Genomic DNA, 24,466 nt, shown 5'->3' on the forward strand with positions numbered 1-24,466 from the left:
CGCCTCCCCTGGTTGGCTGGGCCGCGGTGGCCCCTCCCCTCCGTACCTGTTCCTTTAAACCGCGCCGAGCGCCGCCTCCAGCTCGCCTCCGCTGCTTCATTCGCACCTCCGCGCCCGCCTATTGGCTGGGAGGGACGTCGGTCACGGCTCGTGACGCGCCGCGCGCCGTGACGTACCCCCCCACCCAGGAAGCTCCGCCCATTTATTCTCAACTCGGCTCTGGAGGGGAAAAACAATTTCAAGATGGCGGCGGCGCGGACAACAATGGGGGGCCGGGGGTCCGGGCCGGCCCGCGCCTGAGGGCGGCGGCGGGGGGAGCGCGGCAGGTTCCGCCGGGCCCCGCGGGGCGGGCAGGGGTGAGGGAGAGCGGGGCAGCGGAGCGGCGCCGGGCTCGGGGCAGAAGGAGGAAGTGGGGCGGGGGAGAGAGGAGCGGGCGCCGGGCCGGGCGCGGGGGAAGACCCGGGGCGATCCCGGAGGGGAGCGCAGGTAAGGCCGGCGGGGGGGGCGGCGGAGGCCCCGCCATGGCTGGCGCCGGAGCGAGCAGCCGGTGAGCGGCGGCGGCCGCCCCTTCGCCGCCCGGCCCATGGTGCTGCCCCCCTGCCCCATGGCGGAGTTCGTGGTGCCGCGGCACAGCGCGGTGATGGAGCGGCTCCGCCGGCGCATCGAGCTCTGCCGGCGGCACCACAGCGCCTGCGAGTCCCGCTACCAGGCCGTGTCCCCGGAGCGCCTGGAGCTGGAGCGCCAGCAAACCTTCGCCCTGCACCAGCGCTGCCTGCAGGCCAAGGCCAAGCGGGCCGGCAAACACCGGCAGCCGCCCCCGGCGCCGCCGCCGCCCGCGCCCCCTCCGCCCGCCGCCGCCGCGGGGAGCGCCGAGAGGAGCGGAGCCAACGGGCTGGACGGCGAGACGGCGAGCGGAGAGCAGCAGCACGGCCGCAGCAGCGCCCTGATCGCGGTAAGCGCCGCCCGGGGCCGGGGGCTGGGGCCGGGAGGGGACCCGCCGTCGTGCCCGGCTGGCACCGGGACCTCTCGTCTGGAGCTGCATGGGGGAAGGAAAAGAAGCTCTCGCGGTTGGGGTGGTGGTGGGGTGCTAGGGCTGGGGTTGTGGCTGCTTTGTAGGGTACCCTGTCTGCCGTGATACTACGTCGCAGCCGATAAGGCTGTTTTGATTTCGCTCCTCAGCTATGCACGCTGGAAGAGTATATAAAATCCGGCATGGTGGGGTACGGATAGCGGGCAGGATTTCTGTGATGCTTAAATCATTCAGAGTATTTAGTGAATCGTATTTCTGGCTAATTCACCTAAAATGCCCCTGCAGAAACTGTCAGGGAGCACTGATACTGCGGTGCCTTTGGATTTTTGTTTGCTTGCGTCTTTAATTTGGGGTGTCAGGGTTTTGTGGAGTCATTTGATAAGAAGACGCTTATTACTGGGGGGGAGTTGTAAGACAATGTGTCTGTTAATTCTGGTACATATTGGAAGGAATTTCAGTGGAAAGGCAGCTGCTTGTTTGCCACTCACCCTAGTGGGTGTGAACACTATGAGAATCCCACTCCACCCATTAAAAACTGGCTTAGCTCAAAATCTTAATGTTTCTCTGGCTTCTCTAGCATTTCTGGTTGTCGGGACATATTCACATAGCCCTGTTTGTATATCAAGATAGCTATTGCTTAACTTATTCTGGGCCCTTTAAATATACTGCTCTGTGCTAATGTGTCAGTAATGTAGGTTAGTAGGATAACCTCTTAAAGGCTGCCTGTCCTAATACCTGTCTGCCTTAAAACCAAGTATTTTTAAATGGTGGCCTGCATGAAAATGATTCAGTACCACTCTGAGTGTCTTTAAAAGGGGACACTGGATTAAACTAAGATATTTCCAGGTTAATATGTAGAATAAATCGTATTTTTAGGGTGCTCTGTGTATTTGATTGAATTAGAAAGGAAGGAGGATATACTTCTCTCTGTCTTGGACCTCACTTACTGTTTTTAAAGTAGAATCACGATAGAGCTTATTGTATACTTGAGTGTCCAGGACATAATGTGAAATACTGAAACACGGGGTTTATCAATGTCATCCTTACTGTGACCAGCACTGGGCAGCCTGGGTGCAGTTTGTAGTATTTACAAGATGAACTGAAAGTGTTACTTTACTGAATTGTGTCTGTTCTTGCTAGTACACCTATGAGGCTCGATGACTTGAGAAGACTGAGGTCCTTGTGACATAGTTAGAGCACTTCAGAGGACTGCTACAGAAGGGTACTTGAGGAAAAGAGGAAACCTTGTGCATTCCTGATACTAATTCTACAAAACTTTATAGTTTAGCTGTTGTTTAGTAGACTGACCTTGAATGTAAACTTGTGTCGAAACAAAAATTACTCAAACTTGGTTTTTATTATCTAAAAACTTGGTGGGGGTTCTGTTTATTTCCTGCTGGGCTCTTGGGTGTTTTGCATATGGGGCTCTACCCCTTAATAATGTGTATTTTCATTACACTCAGGGCTCTTTAGCATGTCAAATCCCGTTGCTTAAACTGCCACCACACGACTTCATATTGATCTTCTAAAAGAAAGATGTCTCTAATTCACTGCTGTTGTTTCTCTTAAATCACTCTGGATGTGGATTTGATCTAATTAGCATCCATTATAATGAGGGCTCTCAACAGCAGCAGGTTCTGAAGTGCACTGCACATCTGGGGAAGCCCTTGTACAGGAAGCTGATGCCAGTGGCCAATTTACACAACAGAAGAGGGTTTTAGTGTATGAATGACTCTTCCTCAGGCTGGCCTGTTTCCTTCCTAGGATCCATGACTGTGAGCTTAATTGCAGCTGCTGATTCATCACCTCCTTACTGGGGTATAAAGTTGGTTTGCTTAGCAATTCAAGTCTTGGAAAAAAACACAACAACACCTCTGCTGCTAATTTAATTCCTCTGGCCCAGAAGGTCCCTAGGTTGGTGTTTTACCTCTACCCATCATGTTGCCATTATCAAGACCAGGCATGTACTTTGAATGGGAAGGACGTGGGCTTGATTTCCAGAGTTCAATAAAGTTTGGATGAACACCAGAATTGTCTTTTAAAACATCCTGGCCACATTCCTTTCCAAGGAATGCTGCTAGCTCAGTGCAGCATGCATTATATCAGCAGTTGCTGCTGTAGCAATCCAGATTTTTCTGTGAAGCTGCTTATGAATCTGCTCTTGGAAATTAGTATTTTATGTTGACTGTTAATGAAACATTTATTTTTGTCCCTGAAGGAGAGAGCAGTTCATATAGAGCTGAAGGCTTTTGTGAGGTCTTGTGGTAGAAGGACATGAAGCTGTGGTGCACCAAGTGTGGGCACTGCCAGGTGCTGTGCTGCTGAGCATCTTCTGTAAGTGCACACTGGTCACAGGGAATACGGTGGCACTGCCACTTCCTCCTTAGTGTCTTGTGTGATGTGTCACGTGAACAAAATCAGATATTTTCTCTTCCATTAGTCTTTGCTCTGATTTAGATCCTGAAGTTGGATGGCTCTTGCTTACAGGCAGAAGTAAGGGGTAGATTCTTCCTTGTTTTCTTAGTAAGCAGCTGTAAAATTTAAGCTATAGAAACTGAGAGAAGACAGTATTGATACAGAAATACCTTGGATTATTTATGCATCGTGTAGGCCTGTACTTCGTTTGAGGAAAATGTTGAAAAACCTTCTAGCTTCCTACTTCTACAAATTTCCAGACCATTATTTGATGGGAAATCCAAATGTTGGCATCTACTTCCCGTTTCTGTGGTTTAACGTGACATTATTAAGGCTGTGTTCAAAGTAGAAGAGGCTTGATGTTTGGACAATGTGTTTGCTGTCTTAATGTTACATTTTTGAGAAACTGGGAAGCTGAGAAGAGATGGGGCTTGTGTCCTAGAACATTTTTTTCTCTGCCAGGTTCTGATACATGAAAGTTCATCAAATAATGCTGTTTAAATTCTCTGCAAGAGAGAAGTTGGCTTTCTTACATTTCTGTGATAGGCTATAAGGCAGTGAGTGTATGGCTGAGCTGAACAGAAGGCGTTTCATTGACATGTGAATGAGGACAATGGCAAGATCTGGATTTTCATCTCCACTCCTTGTTTATGATGTGGTGTCTTGGAAGGAGAGCTGCTCCCTGTTTCTTACTGGGTTTTTTTTCCCCCACCTGAGAGCAGTTGTTGTGCAGAGAGCTTGCTTTGTCTAGGACTGCCACAAAACCACAAACAGTATTTCTGGAATGAGCTCAGAAGGTCTAGTCAGTGGCCTGTCTTGAGAATGCTTTGTGTTAAAGCTGAAGAGCAGCATTTATTTGGCAGTGATAGATGTTTTACATTAATATTAGTTAAATACTAAAGTAAGCAAAGGCACCAAGTAAAGAGTTTCAAATGAAATCTGAGTCCAGGGGGAGCAATGCAGTGTTTCTTGGTTGAAAGATCTAAAGTAATAAATTAAAGGGAATAGATTGCCCATAGTCTACTGACAAGGGTTAATGACATTCCTCTAACGAAGCTCAAGCTGGTACTCTAACAGTTCAGAAGACCTCATTTTTGTGTAAGCTGTGGTATAAGGGTGTTAAATTGTGAAATTATGTTTTTACCACAAAAATAGCAAATTATTTACATGTTATTTATATATAGCTATGGTGCAGTTTAGTCTTGCCACCATTGTTTGTTTTTGCTGACAAGTCTGATAGTTTGTTGCCCAACAACTCAGACAGGTTTTTCTTTGTCTCCTTTTAATTCTCTGTGAGGTATTGTTTTATGTTTGAAACATTTCCCTTAACAGATTAGTTTGATATGCAGTGATGCTTCCTAAGTTGTAGGATCTGGGAGTGACTGAGCTGCTGCTGTTTAAGTTCAAGTGAGGTGGAGGATCCGGCATTGCAGCTGAAGGCACAGGAGTTTTTTTGATTCAGCAGAACAATTCCTGTAGCAGAAGCTGCCCCTTGTGACTAATGCAGGCTTGGGATATTTATAGACATGCCTATCCACAGCCCTTCTTCCCTCCAGCAGGCAGTCACCCAAATGCAAAAGTCTGCTGGAATTAAAGTAAAAATTAAAATGAGTCCTGCAGTTTGGTTCTGACAGCACAGTGGAATGCAGAAACACATTGGGAATGCAACTTTGGAAGCTGAGGGTAGATGCACAGTAAAGAGGGAGTTCTTTCTATGGTGTGTAGTCAAAATGTTATGTTTTCTATCCAGAATTCATACACTACAATGTCTGATATTTGCATTGTTGTTCCAGCTTAAGGAGTTATCATCTTTGTTGCTCCTGTCCTTGGAGAGGCAGGAGAGGAGAATCAGTGTCTGTAGAGCACCTACTGTGAACTCTGGTACATGGGAGCTCATCTGTGCTGCAGTACTGCCACTTCCATGGCAGAAAAAAGGATGTGTTCTGATTTGGTTTCCCCTTCTAGGTGAGAATGCCAGGAGCCATATTGGAGCTAGTTTTTTATTATGATTATAGTCTAATATAGCATTTCTTCTTTGAAAATGTTCAGCATTATCTTTCTCTTGCTGGTGTATCAGGACAAATTCTTGTAGACTTAATTCTGATATTGAAATGGTAAACTTAATTTGAAATAAAATACAAAAAATTAAAGCTCTACTGAATCGTGTATGAATATTTAAATCTCTGTAACAGATGCTTTAAAAAACGAAATAAGAACATTATACAGAGCCTGAGAGGCACAGTATGAGTACCAGATTTTAAAGAAGTTTCTCTTCTGCCATGTTCACAAGGTGGTTTGTTTTTTTGTAAATGAAACCTGCATACAGTTTGTATTTTTATATATATGTATACGTATTAACCATCTTCAGTTACTGGAGTCAAAGTATAGCAAAGTACTGGATTTTTGCAAAAGGATTTTAGCTGACTGTTCTCAGTTTAGCTGTTTTGAATGGTAAAGGGTTTCTTGCTTTCAAGCAAACAATGTGAACGAAACTTTCATGCCTGTTAAATTCTTATGCCTTGAAATGTCATTGGTTTCAGATGATTATCTAAATCTGGTTTCAGGTGTTAAGCCCACACCAAAATAGCCAACACCAACCAACCAAACAAAAAAACCCGAACAAAAAACCCAACAAAACCAATCAGAACAACTTTGTGCCACTTTTTTGACCAGTGATTCATGCCCCTTCCCACCAAGGCAATAAGACTGCACTGCCCTGGCCTCTGAAGTTTTGAACTCTGCCAGTGGTAACAGACAAGCAATAGATTAGGTTTTCAAGCTTTTCTGGTTTCTGTAGTAGTTTTTGGACAGCTTTTACAGAGTCAGTCAATTTGCCCTTGCAGTGAGACCACAGTATGGCTGAGCATCATTGTGGTAAAACTGGTGGGTTTGAGACGCAGATTGAATATCTCAAAACCCTTTGTGTGCTCTCTGTTTTCTGCTGGAAGCTTTCTCATTTGCCTGGGCACGCATCCATCTCTGGCACTGCAGGCCTGTGTCCTTGTCAGCCTGTGAGTTACATGACCAGAGGTGTGCTGGACACCTCCCGTTGTCATGGATGGCACCTGGGTTTTGTCAGCTTGTGTTCTGTGCATGAGGAATGCACAGTTGGGCACGTGGGCTCCTGCCAAGGAGGTGTTTATGACCACGTTGAGGACTGTGTGTTCTGCTCATGTGAATAAAATGCAGCTCAGGTGATGTGGTGTGGAGGAGGTGCAGCCTGTAGCCCGTGAGTGGCTCTTTGACAAACTGTCTGTCCTGTCCTGGGCCAAAGGATCGAGGCCAGCTCACATCCCCTGCCTTGCACTGTTCTATATTGGTAAAAATACCTCAGATAGATGTTTTTGGGGTGATATTTTTAGGCATAGCTAGATAGCAGTGATCTCAGAAGTTCATCTTTTGTTGGAAAATTGAATAGGCTGAGAAAATGACAAGACATTTCTGTATCTGATCTTGTGACAGTGGAAGCGGTTGGCTCAGTGTTACAAATAAAACTGATTGATTCTGCTAAGGAAACCATGGATAGTGTACTGGGGGAACACTGTGCTTTACAGGATGGTAATGAACAAGGAAATGAAAGCTGAAGAGGTTTTCTTAGTGAGTAGGAAGCTTTGCTTTACTTCGTATGTGAAGTACCTACCTCCACAACTACCATCTGTTGGTTGGTTTTTTCCCTGAGTTTTGGCAGAAGAGAACAGGTTTTTCTTGCCTTGAGACTCTGTTGGAGCGGCTTGATATGTAGATAGCTTGCAGTCTGACTTGTACCTCACATGCAGCCTGTTGTTTCCCCCCTCAGATCAGATTATTTGGATAGACACAGACAAACTGGGGAGGAACTTAATCTCCCCCTTTTTGCCAAAGGAATACAGTTTTAGGTGAAAGGAGGATTTTGTCTCGAGCAGCTTACAGTCAAAATGTCTCCAAGGATCAGATATCTGAGTGTTATGACTGTTAAAACCCATAGAGATATGAGAGTTCCTGTGCTGGATGTTAGGTGTCTGTATCTTTCTCTAGACCGCAGTGAGTGTAGCTCACAAAACAGAGTTATTATTTTGATGTAAGTTTTCAGGGGATGGGTTTTTTCCCTAACTATTTAGAATTAAGGAGGACCCATTCCCAAACTTTGAGTAATTTGACTCATCATATAACCTTGGGCAAGTTACTCATCCACCTTGAGCTTCAGTTGTCCTGATGGGAGTATGAAGTAAACAATTGGAAACACTGAAAGCCAAATGTTGTGATGGAGTTGAGCTTTTTTGCTCTGTTGTTTTGCCTTTTTACAAAAAAGTAAATTTCCATTTTTCTTTCAAGCTGGTATTTGAAAAATTCACTAGAGAGCTGCTACTCCAAGCTGAAGACTTGATGTTCAAATTAAGAGATTTCAAGTTCCAGCCTCCTCTCCAAATGTACACCTCATCTCATCCTGCTCAGTCTTCTGCTGATCTTGCTACTCTGCTGCTATTTCCATGTGCCATCTAGAAGATGACAGTCTCCAGGGAAGCTGGAGTCTGTCTCACAGATAAAAATAAGGCTTTGCTGTTACCTATGCAAGCATTAAACAAATAATGGAGTTTTTTGCTGCTACCTGTGCAGGAATTAAACAGATGGTGTGGGGTTTCTTTCCCCCAAAAATCAGCTCACTGTAGATGGTTAAAAAAAAAAAAATAGGAACAACAAACTGTGAACCAGTCCTTCTATCTGTAAATCAAAGAATGCTGTTGCTCAGGCAAGTGAGTTAAAATCTTCTGATAATTTATGCTGGCCCTACATACAGCCTCTTGCTTGAATGCTGAAATCTTGAGATTTCCCGTTTTTCCTTGGATGAGAGTTTTCCCCAGGGGTTAGTGGACTGCCTTGTGAAGACTGCAGGTAATATGAAAAGAACCATACTTGTCTTGAGGTTTGTTTAATGAGCTGCTTTCCTGCCGTGTGAGAGGCTGTTGTTAGCCCACACCTCAGATGGGTGGCTCTTGGTGGGGATTCCTGTGGAGTGTCCTGCTGAGATGTGCCAGGGTGTCTCCCCCAGGTCGGGAGCCGATGGCAGTTCCCAATTCAAGCTCCCTGCACTGCTGGAGCAGCGTCTTTGCCCTACAGGTTTGTCTGCGTTGGTGGAGCGCTCCAGCACCAGCAAAGCTCAGGTTTTTTTACAGAATGCACCCGAGGGAAGGAAAAGTTTATAGTCACCTTTGATGTGTGCAGGAATTCTGTTTTCAGATGCTTTTGAGGTCAATAGAAAGAACTTTGTATTTGCAAGAATGCTGGCAGGAAGGAGAAGTTGAACAAAGGCACTCAGGCTCTGGCTGTGAAGCTGCTGCTGTAGCTGCTGGTCGCTTCTAGGTGGCACCACGAGAAAGAGAATCTGTGCCTTCACCATCTGTGAGAGGCCAACTGTGGAGCTGCTTGGGGCTCTGGTGGTCACAGCAGCTGGCAAATGCTTCAGGAGAAAGGAGGAAAGGAATGAACTTACTCTGCTGTGATAGAACTGGCTGAACTCTGAATTTCATTTTCCACAAGTGTGAAGCAGTGGTCGCTAAGTGACAAATTGGTTTTGCTTCAGTGCCAAAAGTGCGATTGTGTACAAAATTTATACACATAGTTCTTCTCTAAAAGTTATTATCACAGAAGGATTACTTGTTTTTTCTAAATATTTAAATGTGAGACTGTTTCATAAATATTTAAATGTGAGACTTCTATAAAACAGTCTCATAGAACAATTATACTGTGTGTACATAGATCAAATAAAATACAGGTTTTTATTCTCATCTAAAATTTGATTCTTAATATTCTTCAATGTTTTTCTCATTTTGAATAGGAAAAATCATAACATATTCCAGTTCACAGCTATTTTTCAACTTTTTGTTGTTTTCAGACTGAATGGTAGCTTTTAGTTTTGTCTGAAGGAGGGGGCCTCTGTTTGAAGTAGTACATGTTTTTTGAAAAATTTCCCTAGGATATTATAGTGAGGAAGTCATCTCATGTGCTGACTTGTAAAACAAAATGTTACCAAAACTAAAATGCAAACTTTGATTTTTTTTTTTTTTTTTTCTGGAATGTTTTATTCAGAGCAAGACAATGTTCTGGTAAGAAATAAAAATCCAGATCTATGTAACACAGAACTACATAACTGAAATATTCCTTTTCTTTTTCAGCAGCTCCATGAGACTGTGAAAAGAAAGCTTGATAGTGCTGCTTCCCCTCAGAATGGAGACCAGCAGAATGGCTATGGTGATGTGTTCTCTGTGTCCAAGAAACTGCGTCGTGAGGATGGTCTGGGAGTGAGTGGTTCTTCCAATGGAATGCCCCCTGTGTCTCCACTCCATCATCTTGACCAGAAATCTGGTACTGGCGATACCTTACAACTTAATGGGAAACATCCAATGGGGCTCGATGGCATCAGCAAGAAGTGTCTTCCAGATTCCAGCCTGCAAATGAATGGAGGTGGTGATGCTGATGATTCATTTCCTCTGAGTTTGAACAAAGAGCTGAAGCAAGAGCCTGTAGATGAGCTTCCCTGTATGAATCCTGTAGCAGGGGGTTCTATATCTCAGAATAACCTGATGCCCGATCTTAATCTAAATGAGCAAGAATGGAAGGAACTTATTGAAGAGCTCAATAGATCCGTGCCCGATGAAGACATGAAGGATCTCTTTAATGATGACTTTGAAGACAAAAAAGATGCAGATTCTTCAAATTCAGCTGCACAGACACCATTGCCACAAGATATTAACATAAAGACTGAGTTTTCCCCAGCACCCTTTGAGCAAGAGCAGCTGGGATCTCCCCAGGTTAGATCCACTTCTTCAGGTTCAGCATTTATTGGTGCTGCTTCTGTACCTGTAAGTGCTGCTTCTACAACAGTTGGTAGTTCTCAGGCTATGTTCCAGCCTTCCAGTCAGTCAATGACTGAAAATCCTAATCAGCCCATGATGCAGGCATCAAACCACTCTCAGAGCGTCCAGAGGCCTGTGTTGTTACCTGGGAAGTGTGCGGGAAGTGCCAAAGAAATGTCTTCTGCTCATCAACTTCAGCAGATTGCTGCCAAGCAGAAGAGAGATCAGATGTTGCAGAGCCAGCAACAAGCTTCACAAGTCCACCAAACAAATCAAATGTCAACGTGGCAACAGTCTGGGACTTCCCATAGTCCACTGGCTGTCCCATATACCATGGAAAATCCTACTAGCCCATCAGTTTATCAGCCAGACTTCAACAATCAGAAACTCATGATGCCTAATTTGGGAAATAAAAGCTCACCGAGAGCTGGAGGCAATTATCACGTGAACATTTTGGGTCATCAGCAAAACAGCTTGAACCAGAACCCTGTGAATAGTCAAGGCTCTATGCTGGACTATGGGAACACCAAGCCTCTTTCCCATTACAAAGCAGAGTGTGAGCAGGGGGTGGCAGTGCCTGGGCAGAGCAAGACTCCCATGCTGGCATACATCCAGCAGCGCCAGCAGCCACCACTGTCCCACGTAGGTGACGACCAAAATGGGATGATCCTGTTGAAACCCAAGTCTGGAAACATTGCCTACCGACTGCCACATGGTCAGGTGAATGTCCTGAATTACCTTTGCTCAGTAGCAGATTTAAGGTTGTTGGGTAGGTAAGGCTGGAGTGCAGATTCCTTGGTATAGTTTCAAATGTTTTCATTGATTTTAAAGAGAAAAATCCTGTATACAAGAATCTTAGACAACAATCATGAGGTCTTTTTTCCACTGGGAACAGTTTTTAATACTGGGTTCTAGGTCATGTAACATGTGATTTCCAGCTTAATATACTTTGTGGGCAACAAATTATGTCGTGCCTCACAGAAGCTTCTACTTACAAAGATAAATAGATGCTTTGTAAACTTTTGACTAAAATAACTCATATAAAACAGTAGTGTTACACAGTGTTCTCAAAGAAGCTTTGATTTCTTTACCTTGTTTTTAGTCCCTCCTTGTGTCAGAGTTGGCATCCTATTAAAAGATCTACTTTTAGGGGGGCTGCATTCCTGATTTCTTGGGTGTTCCCTGGAGCCTTTCAGTTCTATGGATTTTTATTGGTTAAGTCTCTAGGCATTAGGCAAGTACGGCATAGGAGAGAAATACATCATTAAGAGCAAATAATGGTAATATTTGTTAGCTTGAAGTATATGCTTCAGGTTTTCCTGTAACAGAAAATTCCAGATGGTGCTCCTTTACTTTGTATAGAACTGTTACTACAGGTATGTTGCAGGTGAAAATTTCTGTAGTGGATGGAAGTGTAGCCTCATTGAGATTCTGTAACATGTACCTGCAATGCACATAAAAGAGGGCTTGTTGGGAAAAAAGGTATTTGTTGCAAGGATTTAAGTTTTTCCAGCAAAAGCTCTTTGAGATCCATCTCTAGTCATATGTTCCCTCAACAAACAGAACAACTTAGCACAGCATTCCTTACATTTGGTTCATGATTCCTTATGAAACTGCAAAGTGAGAACCAACAGCCAAACCCATTAGCTGTATGCTTAACTTGAACATAATGTTTTGTTCATGTAATTAGAGATGAGGCTGAACTGTGCTTTAAAATGATGAAAACTGTCAAATTTCAAAGGGATTTGCTGGTACTAAGAGGGCAGTATCAGGTCTTGAATGATAATTGTTCTGTGTTATTTTTATTTATCCAAGTTCCAGTCTCAAAAAAAAAAAAGAAAAAGCAGACTTAAGAAAAACTTATCATATCAGACTTATACGTAGCAGTATTTTTGTCTGTGGTGTATGGTGATGGTTGGATTCCTGGAAAAATACTTTAAGACCCATTTTGACCAGTGGAAGCCTTCTCACTTTCACCTGCAAATAGTAAATTCTCTGATATTAAAAAAAGCAACGTAAGGATAGGAGACATAAACACTTGCAGAATGAAACATTGACAGAAGAGGCAGGATTTAAATAAATGTTTTGTACAACAAAAATATAAAGTGTAGTGTTTGAAAAACTGCTACCAAAGTAAACTGAAGCTGGGGTGTTTGAAGTGCAGTTTGTAACTGCCTGAAAAACACCACCCAGAGCTATCCTCTCCTGTTTGAGTTGGAAATTGGGAAGTACTTTGAGATTGAAGTTAAAGCCTCTATTCCTAAATGTTGTGGAGCTTCTGACCCTAACTCCAAAGTGGCAGTTCTGTGTCTGGCTCTGTATAGATGGGTGTTTGGTTGTCTTTAATTAGCTGAACTTCCATAAGAAGCTTCACAGGTGAAGGAGTTACTGCTTTTCTGTAACTTTTGTCACTTTTCCTATGTTCTGCAGGATCAGAACCCTGCTCCTGCTGTTCCTCGTGTTCCTGTTTCTGTCCCGGGCCCTGGGGTGAGTGCCCAGGCTCCAAATGTCTCCATGGCAGGTAACCACAACAACTCAGCTTATCAGCAGCAAGCAGCAGTGATGAAGCAACACCAAATGCTGATGGACCAGCAGAAGCAGAGAGAGCAGCAACAAAAGCACCTGCTCATGGAGCAACAGAAGCAGCAATTCCTAATGGAACAGAGGCAGCAGCATTTGCTGGCAGAGCAGGTGAGAGGGGCCAGCTATCTGTGGTTTTTTTTAATTTGTTCTGCTTTGCTTTGGTGCATGAAATAGCAGTCGATGTTTTAGAATCAGAGAATACTTTGGCTGGGAAAGACCTTAAAAATCACCTCAGTTCCAACTCCTCTGCCATGGGTAGGGTCACCTTCTACTAGACCAGGTTGCTCCGAGCTCCATCCAGCCTGGCCTTTAAACATATCCAGGGATGCAGCAGCCACAGCTTCTCTGGGCAACCTGTTCCAATGCCTCACCACATTCACAGTAAATAACTTTTTCCTAATATTTAATCTGAGCCTAACCTCCTTCAGATGGATGTCTTGGATTCCCCCTTCCTCTATCACTTCATGCTGTTTTGAGACACCTTCCCTCTCCAGCCTTCTTGTAAGCCCCCTTTAGGTACTGAAAAGTGCTCTAAGGTCTCTCTGAATCAGCTGCCCATCAGAAGCTTTATGAAAGAAGGAAATGGCACAGTCTCCTCTGAACTGAAAATGTATGAAAGCCCATTTTGTGGGGATGGTTGTAGTAGAACATGCAGGATTGTGGAGCTATGGCTCTGCCAGGTCCTAGCCAATGGCTCTTCTGTCACCTGGAGACATCCTGATAAAATTGAGGTCTCAATAGAGGTGACAGAAAAACCCCCTCGGTTCTGGACCCAGTGTAGACAAAACAGTAATGTGGTTGGCAGTGTATGAGTGTTGGTAAAGATATGTTTTTGATATTTGGGTTAAAACAATTTGGACTAAGGGAATACTGTGGGGGAATTATATTATTAAAGACTTAAAGAAAATGCCCAAATCGTCAGCAAAATCAGATCTTTTCTATGAGTTACATGATCTGTAAGTTTAGAATACCTCTTAGTAAATCAATCAGTCTTTGGTGACTTGTATGTTAATATCAAATGTCAAAGATGAGTAATCATTACTCTCAAAAATGTTAACAACCTGCTATTCTTTGAGAGCAAGTGGGGAGAAGGTAAATATGGGGTGTGACTTCCTTCTTGTGCTTTTGCATGTCTAGTGGATGGTGCTTATTACAGCTTTGTTAGAGCTCTTAGAGCTGTGGCCCAGTAGGTTTCCTTAGGACAATAATGGACCTAACAGGTGTCAGATCTCTCTGAACAATGGGGAGGTGATAAGTAGCATATCTCAAACACAGCATTGAAATATTTTTTTCCTATCTATTTGCTTCTGCTTTGCCAGCACATGTTGCTGCAGTAAATATCAGTATTATGAAAATACTTCGTTCATGTCCTGGTTATGGTAACTACAACCAACTTCTGTAATTTCCATTTTTCTATAGTGATGCTGGGACTCTGGTCTCAGATAAGGAGTGGCTTTGCCTTGGAGCCGAACAGCTTTAGATACTGCATTTGCCACGTTTATTGGCCTTGTGCTGCCTAGCAAGCTAGGTCATGTTAGCACTCTGATTTGATATTTATTTCTTTGGATACACCCTATGGGATGCAGTTTTACAGAAAGATTCCTGAATCTGCTACTTTGCAGGAGACTTGCAGTTTCAGGTAGCTCCAGTGCCATTCCCTGCCACTATAAATTTGTCTTTTCACTTGGCATTCTGCATATTTTATTGGTTTTTTTTTCCCCAAGCCAGGTTCTGCAGTTCTTGGTTTCTCTCAGAGCTATGACATCTCTTGTTGGGTTCCGTGGTCAGCCTCTTTCAGGTCTGACTGGTCCTGCAAGCAGCAGGTCCTCTGTCAGGCAGCTTGCCCTCCTCATTCCTGTGCGTGTCTCAACAGCTTCGCAGCTGGAGACATTTGGGAAGAGTGGTAGTGATTTGTATCTGCTGTTTGTTACATTGCACCTTTACATTCTCTGTAAAGGCTTCTGGCTTGTGTCTTTACCCCAGTGCTCATGGGAGGGAGTTTCTGTCCCCTGCTGTGATCTGTGTAACTTTTTGGTTAAGTAGGTAGTTGTGCATTGTATCACTAATTGGTTACCTCAGGATTTCAGTCTGGCTGAAGGTATCTGAGAAAGGAGAGACAGAAATGCTGTGCCTGATCCATTTCATATTGTAAAAGCAGACGGTTGGCTGTTAATAGTGTCAAAATCTGAGTCTACTGTCAATGCATCTACATTCGTTTCATTTTCCCCCAAAGTTTCCTAATAGAAAATTTTCTTGGTTTATTTTTCAAAGGGTTTGATCATAAAATAGGTATGGGTTGAATCTGCTTTTATGTTAAAGAGGCACAGTTATTTTGAGAGTAGTGTTTGCTTCAGTTGAGCAGTGCATTGCTATGAAAGTGGTTTGAAACATTGAATGGTTGAAGAACTTGTATGACTTCTGTTATGGACTTAGTTCTGCAGTTTTTCATAATCTTCTAGGAAAACCTATGATAAATGAGAATATGGATTTGTGTGTATCTTTTCATGTTTGCAGGCAAGGACTAGAAAATATTTACATGTTCAGTTTTTGATATTTCTGACTTGGGCCTTTCTTGATTTCTAAAGAAGGGTCTAAAATACATTGATTTGGAAATAAAGATCAAAAAAGTAAATGTGTGTGGGGTTTTTATACACTCACTTTTGCCCTTTTTGTACCTGTACCCCTTTTTGTCTTTAGACTATTGCTAAAAATTCCTGTTGATTATGTTACTCATTAGGAGACTAACATCTCAGATTTTCAGTCTTTGAAAGGCTTCAGACATGCACTGCAGTAACTCTTGTAGTGCACATTGTTGTCTCCGAGATCCTGGCCTTGCCACTCATCAGATTAAACTGACTGTATTTGAGCCCTGAGAACAAAGTCTGAAGTGACTGTAGGGCTGCAGAAGCCCCTTTAATTACCCGCTGTGCATAGAATTATGCAGACAGCTTCTTTTTATCCTAGATAGCCCTTGGAAAAAGCTTGATCTGTTTTCAAATTCTCTTGCATTGCACCTTTCTTAGGAGAAACAGCGGCAGCAGCAGGAGCAGCAGCTGCAGCGGCATCTGACACGGCCTCCTCCCCAGTACCAGGATCAACCACAGAACCCATACCAGCAACAGGTTGGGCAGTTCACAGGTGAGTACACATGGCAGTTGAAATAATAGCAGAAGAAATACCAGGAGTGATAAACAAGGTGTCTTCAAATTACCTGGATTGGATAGCTTTTAATTAATTTATTGCACGTCACTCTGCCTTAAAAGCTCTTGACCTATACTCTGATTCAGTTGCAAATTAACAGCTTCCCTGGTCACAGGTATCTGGGACAACTTAAGCTTCTGATTCTTAATGTTTGGGAAATGAGCAAAATTTTTAAATACCCTCACTTTTCTACGGGCTTCTTTTATTCATCTGTTTCATTGTGCAGGTTGTAAATTCTCTCCATCTTTGGTATATTAATATTCAGAGGGTTTTTTTCTGAAGCCTGACATCGCTACTCCCTGTATCACAGGCCCTCATTAAAGAAAAATAAGTGGTGTAATATTTCTCTCATCTCTACAATGAGTTTAAAAGTCTCTTAACATTTTTAGCCCTGCTACCTTTAAAAGGGAATGCAGTTTGAATTCTCTTCATTACGTGTTAAGTGTCCTGTGTGGGGTTTTTTGTATGAGAAGCAGCTTAGTATGTCTGTAGGTTATTAGTTCTGATAAATAAAAGATGTTGTAACTGTTCAGCTGGAATAGCTTCAAAAATGTGGAAGAATTAGAAAGCAATAAAAGCTCATCTTTTTACCTTAAAAGCTGTTACTTGACGGGGCATCAAGAAGCCACTTGTCTTTTTTTTATAAACCTAGAGGACAAGAAAATTTCCCTTTGTTTTGTTTTCTTACTCTCCATGTTCCTGCAGAAATAAATACTGAAGGGGGAAGATGCAAATGGAAATATAATACCCTCACCCTGACTGTTTGTGCCTGTGCAGTGTCAAGTGCAGCTACAACTGGGTTTTGTTACTTAATTGAAAGAACTCGATGCCAGTACAAAAGGATGATGTGCTAATACACGGATCAGTAGCATCCTTCAAATATTGCACTGAAATATTTTTCTATCTTGCCACTTTTCTACAGAAAGATAGGCATACAACTGTTTGAAATAGTGTAGGTTTTGCTATAATGAACATCAGTACTATTAAAAATAGTTTTCATTGTAATGATGATTGTAACTATTTTTTGCACCTTAAATCCTGATATGTGTGCTGTCTCTTTGCTGTAAATATTATCACAGGAAGACTCTTCCCCCACCCATCCATTCCCTCAACACTGATCTTTTTATGATGTGCTTTGTTGATAATTAATTCAACATAATTTGAATTCTATTTGAATTTATTTTTGGTAATTCTGAAATACAATATTACTAGTAATGGAGAGCCAGTACGCCTCAGCTATCATAAAATAGGAAAAAATTCTGCAGCTTACTTTTGGATTTGAAAGTAAAGAAATTATTAGTGTAGGTAGGTTTCCCCTGGTCGACTGTAAGGAGTGTGGGGGGGGGTGTTATAAGCGCTACACTTTACAGAGCTTTTCTGCTTTTTTTCCTTCAAATAGGGGGCTGTTTCTTCTACAAGGAGAAATTTTAAATTCAGGCTTTGCAATAACAAAGGACTGTATTTGGTTTGCTGAGGAGACATTTTTCCAAATCACCTTGCTTGGCTATCAGCACTGCTTATTAACATAGTGAATACTTCACTGTGGAAATCCAAAAGATACTTGACGAAAAATTTCTGAATTAGATATTTCTATATTAGATAAATAGAAGATTTTCCTGGAATTTGGAAAATGCAGAACTGGCAACCCTACAGTTGTATGATAAGAGATGCACTCTTGTTTCTGCATGGAATGACTGACTCTGTGTGTGTGCAGTAAGAGCTATTTTTTAACAGCTTAGTAAATTGTGCATGCACTTCAAAGAATGTGTTTACCTTTGCTCACAAAGAAATATCGGAGTCCTGCCTTTAAAGTCATAATTTTTTTTTAATTAATGTTGCTGAACTCTTAGAAGTGGTATTCAGATTTTTTTAGGACATTGGCGTATCTGTGTTTGAGATCAAGGTGGAGGTGCTGACTGGAGCAACAGTTGCCACTCTTTAATTAAACTGCTGCTCTCTGTGTGTTGCTTGCAGAGGTCAGTTTATACAAATGTAGCTGCACCTCTCTTCTGGGTTGTTGTGCCTGCAGGCCTGGCTTGGCTCTGGTTGAACCTGAGGTGTTAAATGTGCAAAATATTTCTTTTTATTTCAGGGTCATCTTCAGCCATGCCCGGGGTCAGTAATTTGGGACAGTCCAGCTCTGGGAGTCCCCGGATGTTTCCTCAGAGCCAGAACATGATCCAGATGGGACCTGGACACGCTCCTGTGGCTCCCCTGCAGTCGGGCTCCAGCCAGCAGGAGCGGGGGGTGTCTCAGTACCCCGGCATGCAGAACATGCAGCGTGGGGGGTTGTACAACCTGGCGCCTGGCATGACCCAGATGGTTGCCCAGCACACGACTCCCAGTGCCAATGGACAGACCCCGATGCAGAGACAGGGCAGCTTGGGCCAGGGTGCTGCCGTTCCTGCTGCCTACGGGCAGAACACCTTACCAAACTCAAGTATTTCTCAGCAGCACAATAAAGGTGCACTGAATCCAACCTTATCCAAGCCACAGATGGCAAGAGTCCCAGCTGCTATGGGGGCTCAAAATCCATCTTGGCAACACCAAGGTATCCCTAATATTAACAACCAGACACAAGCAAACAGTGGCTTAGGACCATTTACTGCCAACTCCTCTTTCCACATGCAGCAAACACATCTAAAGATGTCCAACCAGCAGTTTGCCCAGGGAATGCCTCAGGTAAGCCTAAGCACCAGCAGGCCCATGACCTCGATGAACGCTGCTGTCTCTGGGCAGATGCTGTCGTCCTCCTTGGGAGCACAGCCGCGGACAAACCCACCCGCACAGCAGCAGGTACCCTCACAGCAAGTCTTGCCTGCCATGAACCAGACTGTTCCAGACCTGAATGCTTTCAACCAGAACCCAAATCAGCAAATTCCCAACAGAGGAAACCTGCACTGTAGCCAAGGGTACTCTGTGAGGACGAGCAGTCAGGAGCTGCCTTTTGCCTACAGCGGCCAGTCAGGCAATAATGGACTTCAGAATTTAACTGGTGACACAGATCTGATAGACTCTTTGCTGAAAAACAGGACTTCAGAGGAGTGGATGAACGATTTGGATGAGTTGTTAGGAACTCATTAAAATGGGGCCGGGGGCGGGGGTTCTACTTTTTTTAATTATGTCATGAGATATAAACAACTCTTGGACCAAAAAAACCTGTGGCATTGAGGAGACTTGCAGGCATTAGAGGTAAATGGTTGGGAAAAAGACTGGAGCTGCTTCTCAGTGAGTGTTGACGCGTGGTCACGGCGCACCAAGCAGGTCTGCAGGAGGAGTGCGCTTTGTCTGCGGTCTCTGAGGAGTTGCACACTTGAACAGGTCAAAAAATACTGTGTCCTAGCCAGCCTTCCAGAAATCTCTTGCAGTGTTCTAAGACTTAAATATTTTAATTATTTAAAAACAAAACAAAAATTCCACAGAAATAGTGCAGAAAGAACGCAAATAGTTGCACAAATTGTGTTTAGGGCTTAGTCTGCAGCTATTACTTGCAATAATTATTTGTTCATAGCTTGACGTGCTGTTATAGTACTGTCCATCAGACTTCTGATTTTTGTTTGAGAAGAGGCTGTATGCACCTGAGTATGCTTGCAAAATGTTTGGAATTGTTTCTTTTCCCCATTGCTGAAGCATGTGCCTGTACTCTCAGTAAGCAAGTGATATTTCACAGTTAATATTTCTAGATGCTGGTAATAGATGAAAGAAAGTATTAAAACCTGGCCAGTTAGTCTAGACAGTCATCTTCATAGGTTGTAGTCTTTTAAGCTGCAGTTTGCACTCTGTTGTAGAGAGGCACAGTTCTTGGCTTGTACCTTGCTGTGTTTAAAGGGGGAATTTCTTATGGGAGAACTTTTAAACTGTAGTAGGTTTAACATGAATTGTAAAGCCATTTACTTTGCACCTGTTTCTTCATAACTTATTTCCAAAGGTAGTTGTATTTAAATGAAGGCTTTGCTTCATGACAGCTCATCTAGTTTTCTTTGTTGTAAAAAGTGAAACTAACCTTTGAGATCAGTTCATCCCCCGAAGTTAGCAATGAGCACAAGACTTTGTCACTTCAGGATAAAAATGAGGAAAGAATTTGGCTGGGAGGTGGAAAGTCCTTATTAGCAATAATAGCACAGGCAGCCTGGGAGAATACTCGTATACTTGTATCAGGGTTGCTCCAATGTGGAAGTCTCCCCCTTAAATGCTTTGTTTTTTTAATACTGGCTTACAAGTTTGATAATCTTTCTGTGGACTGGTGGATTTACTTTTTTAATATCCCTTGAAGCAGATGCTGTTCTTCAGCTCAGCCCAAGGAGACCTCTTATCCATATGTTGGTGTTGGTCCCAGAAAGGACAAAAACCACAATGGGAACAGTCAGTGTTCCAAAGTCCTTACTCTCTACCAAAAAAATCCCTTATCCACCAACAAGCCACCTTGCCTTAACATTTATTTTAAAATGAAAATAAAGTTGAAAGCTTTTGTTTTAAATGCACAAATACCTCTTCCCTTTCTAAATCCACTTTCTTGGAAAACTCCTCTAAATTTTCTAACCAAACCCAGCATTGTGATTTAAAAGCAATTTCCTTCAACACAGACTGGAGTTTTTTGCATTGCAGAATTGTGAGAGAGGGTTTTTTTTCCAGAGGGGGTGAAGGGAAGTGAAAGATATCATTGGTTTCAAAGAAGGAAAATATTTTACTGTATCTGCAGCTCCTTTATGAGACAATTTGCACTTTTGAAAACTGCTTTTTTAACACTAATACTTTAACCCTTTCCAAATATGCATGGAACATGGTTTGTCCAGCACACTTAGCTAGTGTGGATGAATTCTGCTCTGTTGATCAGATTTGCTGTTTTATCATGTTGAACTGTTGATGAAAGATGTGCATTGATCAGTGGATCCCACCTTTGAACAGTGGATAAAACTTCACTGAAGCAGGCTTAATCCCTCGTAGAGCTTTTGAAAAGATAACATAAAGATTGTCTTTGGATGGGAAGACGAAGGTGTTGGTGACTTTGGTTGTTGACACTTCTGATATTTTCTAGAATAAGTAGTTGAGATGCAAATAACTGATGCTAGCTTTTCTCATACTGGCAATCCAAGAAAAGAGCTAGTGAGCTTGGTTTACTATTGAGTTAAACCAAAAACTGGTCCAAGGTAAGTGTCATTAGAAGAGTATAGATATAAACTAGCAACGGCAGGGGAAGGAGTGTTTGCTGTATTTTTAATTTTAAAGGTTAACTTTGCACCAGTGTGCCTTCCCTTCCTGTTAGGGGTGCTTGGGACCTCAATTTTGTGTGACATCCTTCCATGTCACTTTTTTTTTCTCCCCCTTACAAACACTTGACAGAAATAACAGGGTAGTAGGGTTCAGCTTCTCTTTCTCCCTGTTGAGGTTGTGGTGAAATCTGCTCTGTTTTACAGTAGATTTTGCACACAGACTTTGTTCTGAATAAGTCAAAATACAATCCATCCAGTTGTGATTTCTTAATTGGAGGAAAAGAACATCTGCTGTTTGCATTATTACTACCAAAAAGGCAATCCAGTGAAATGTCCAGGAAAATGCAGGTGTGCTCTTTCCTCCACTGTTTCTGGAAGCTAAGGTGGATATTGCTCTGCTTGACCAGAGGGTTTGTTCAGGAAGGTATCTGGGTGTGATGACAGGGCCTTTTCATGGTACTGTTGGAGTAAAATTAAGCGTGACTCTAGACAAACTGGCGTATAATGCCCGTTGGTTTCCCTGTGTGAACAGGATCCAAAGAGCCCCTGGCTTGGCTCTGGTCCCTGTGCACAGAACGCAGTCAGAGCGTTGGGAACGCGGTGCCACTGGAACAAGGTTGGAACAGTTCAATGGAAATGAAAATAGGGTTTTGATGTACGTGGGTGCATGGGCAGGGCTGGGCTCTGCCCTAGTGCCCTGTAACATGTCACTGTCTGTGTCTGCACTCGGGCTTTCCATTTGCTGCAGCTTCAGAGCAATAAAACCAATCTCCCCTGAACTGAACCCAGCCGGCCGCCCATGGCTTTATTTATAAACTGCGGTTTTGGTTGGGCAGGCAAGGTGAGAGTGTCACTGTGCAACATCCACTGCCTTCCAAAAACCACGATCCAATTGAAAAGGGTGCTCAAAATTTTGTTATACACATTTCCTTTGTGTAAATAAATGTTTACAATTTTATATTAAAGATTTGAATAAGAGTTAGATCTTCTGACTGTATATTTTTTACTTTTTATAGATTTTAAAACTATAATTCTTTATATATGTGTTTGGGGGGTATTATGGTAAGTTTTATGCTTGTAAATGGAGAACAGTTGAATTTGATGCTAACCTTTATGAATTTTTGTCATTGAAATGTATAAAGAGTCCATTAATCCCCTTATTCTTTTACTACAATTACTGGTGCACACCAAAAAGAAATCCTTCACTTCTGTTTTATCATTATGAAATAAATATTTTGCTAGTGTATTAAATATACATGGTGTGACTTTATACATTTGCGTAAGCTGAGCAGTGTTCAGCATTGTCATTCCTAGTGACATGGTTCCTTCCCTTCATCCCAACACACAATTTTTGCTCAGCCTACTACTAAGGCTCAAATTCTGCTGCTGTGTCTTACCAATTCTTATGGTTTCAGAAAGTCCATTTAAACAGGCCAGAACTGGATAAAGAGGCCTTAGAAAATGTAACTTTGAAAATCAGGCTTTATGGTACTCCTACTGCTTCCGGGCTTTTGTTTTGGTTTTTTTTTTTCTGGAATGCATTGTAGGCCTTGAGCTGGGAAATTCAGCTGCAGAGGTGGTTGTTAGTAGTGAAAAAGATTTTAATAACTACCGAGACCTCACATGTGCAAAATTGTAGAGTTCCAAAATGTCCCAATTCCCTCAGAATAACAGCCTTTAGAAGTTCAAAATGATTTCCTCAAGACTTGCCTGATGCAGGCACATGGCACACACAGGAATCCAGCTGAGGCCTGGGACACGTGCTGCAGGCAGGAGCGGATGTTTCTGAACAAGGAGCAAAGTACTGGCAGCAACGTGTGTGGAGGTCTTGGCTTAAGGCTGGTGAAGTCCCATAGCCACTGCCCGGCTTCAGACATGGATGGGTCATCCTCCAAGCTTTGCAGTTGGTGTCATTGTGCAGCTGAGTGCAGCCCCAGCTCAGCCTCCAGGTTTCCTCAAAGCATCCTGACTTACCAGAGTGTGTTTTTAATGTATTCCTACTCTACAAGTTTTGTGTTCTGTTTGGGAGAGGAGGAGACCTGTATCTTCAGGAGTTTATGAAGAACCAAATCAGTAGCAGTACCAGAATCAGCTACTTTTAGTCCATGGGAAACCGTGAAGTTAGGTTAATTTTTTGCTTTATTGCCCCATTAAAATGCTGCATTTTAGTTATTGTTGAATGAAACAGAAGTTTTCCAAGCCATCCCCCACTGCAATGACATCTGTGGTTTTCCAAAGATTTGTAGAAGGCAGCTTGTCACAAACCTTTGCTCAGAAACTAATTTGATTTTTTTTTCTTGATGCCAGTGTTTTTCCTGAGGGTAATGGAAGTCCGTAAAGGAAGTGTTTTCTCAAGCCTGAATTGTTTGCTGAAATATGTTTTAAGGAGACCCTGGTGGCATTTTCCCTCTGACTTTCATGTTGGACACTACAGATGAAATTTTTGGTCACCAATAGGTTCAGTTAAGGTTAATTTTTAGGTTTTAGTTCTGTTTAGTCTGAGTCTGCTGTACCTTGGAGAGTATGAAGTCACATCATATGAGTGGTTTTTTAGAGAAAGTGGGTTTGCTATTCTACACGTGTGGTTATGTATAAAATATGTAACATTGGATATTTGATTCAATAACTTTCTGTTTGATGAGCTGTCACAGTGGGGTTTTGAAGCAATGAAGAGCCAAACTAGAAGAAAACTTGCTGTGTGTAGGTCTGGTACATGCACAAATTCTGTAGTGAGGGTTTGTGTGTGTGACTGAACAGGGAGAAATGCAATGGCTCAGCCACCAGTGTTAAGGGAAAACCTCTTTGATTTTAAAATCAGAGTCATCCATATAAAGTTGCTCAAAAACATAAGGTAACTTTTTGAACTGATGCCTATTTTACTTTCGTGGAGTGGGGAGAAAAGTTATTCAGGGCTAAAACATTGCTGGTTTTCAAATTTTACATTTTACAATCATAACTCTGATGTCAGTGTAACATTTCCCAGGGTCTGTACATTTCTACATCCTCTGCTGCCTTCAGATCTGAGAACTATTATTTTTGTATGTTAGCCAGGGAAAGGGTTGTACTGCTTAAAAACTTCAGAAAACTACTAAGGGTGAATGAGTTCTAGAAAAGAACTGTACTCCTCTTTGGTAAACTTAAGAGTAGGAATTGGTAGGACAAAGGATCTGAATGTTCTGTTAAATTACAGAATCTGG

At 42.7% G+C, this 24,466-nt stretch overlaps 1 protein-coding gene across 2 annotated transcripts; it reads left to right on the forward strand.

The window, feature by feature from the left end:
- The first annotated feature begins 191 nt into the window (after positions 1-191).
- Positions 192-22,520, forward strand: MAML1 (mastermind like transcriptional coactivator 1). Of its 2 annotated transcripts, none has more exons than XM_066196926.1 (5): positions 192-952; positions 9,595-10,995; positions 12,706-12,966; positions 15,882-15,996; positions 18,152-22,520. In XM_066196926.1, exons 1-5 carry the CDS (start codon positions 584-586, stop codon positions 19,141-19,143), a joined length of 3,138 nt encoding a protein of 1,045 aa, XP_066053023.1. In that variant the 5' UTR covers positions 192-583; the 3' UTR covers positions 19,144-22,520. The 2 variants fall into 2 exon arrangements, with proteins under 2 accessions (XP_066053023.1, XP_066053024.1); XM_066196927.1 differs by having other exon boundaries at positions 9,598-10,995.
- Positions 22,521-24,466: the final 1,946 nt, after the last annotated feature.

This window comes from Chamaea fasciata, unplaced genomic scaffold (genome assembly GCF_029207755.1).
Source record: "Chamaea fasciata isolate MVZ Bird 193981 ecotype frontalis unplaced genomic scaffold, bChaFas1.0.hap1 SCAF_15, whole genome shotgun sequence".
In the NCBI taxonomy this organism is placed as follows: domain Eukaryota; kingdom Metazoa; phylum Chordata; class Aves; order Passeriformes; family Sylviidae; genus Chamaea; species Chamaea fasciata.

Bases quoted from the DNA above. Each gene is read 5' to 3' on its own strand.
- MAML1 (XM_066196926.1), top strand. From the start codon at position 584: ATGGTGCTGCCCCCCTGCCCCATGGCGGAGTTCGTGGTGCCGCGGCAC. The intron at 10,996-12,705 runs GTGAATGTCCTG...TATGTTCTGCAG, and splicing joins ACCGACTGCCACATGGTCAG to GATCAGAACCCTGCTCCTGC. The intron at 15,997-18,151 runs GTGAGTACACAT...TTTTTATTTCAG, and splicing joins ACAGGTTGGGCAGTTCACAG to GGTCATCTTCAGCCATGCCC.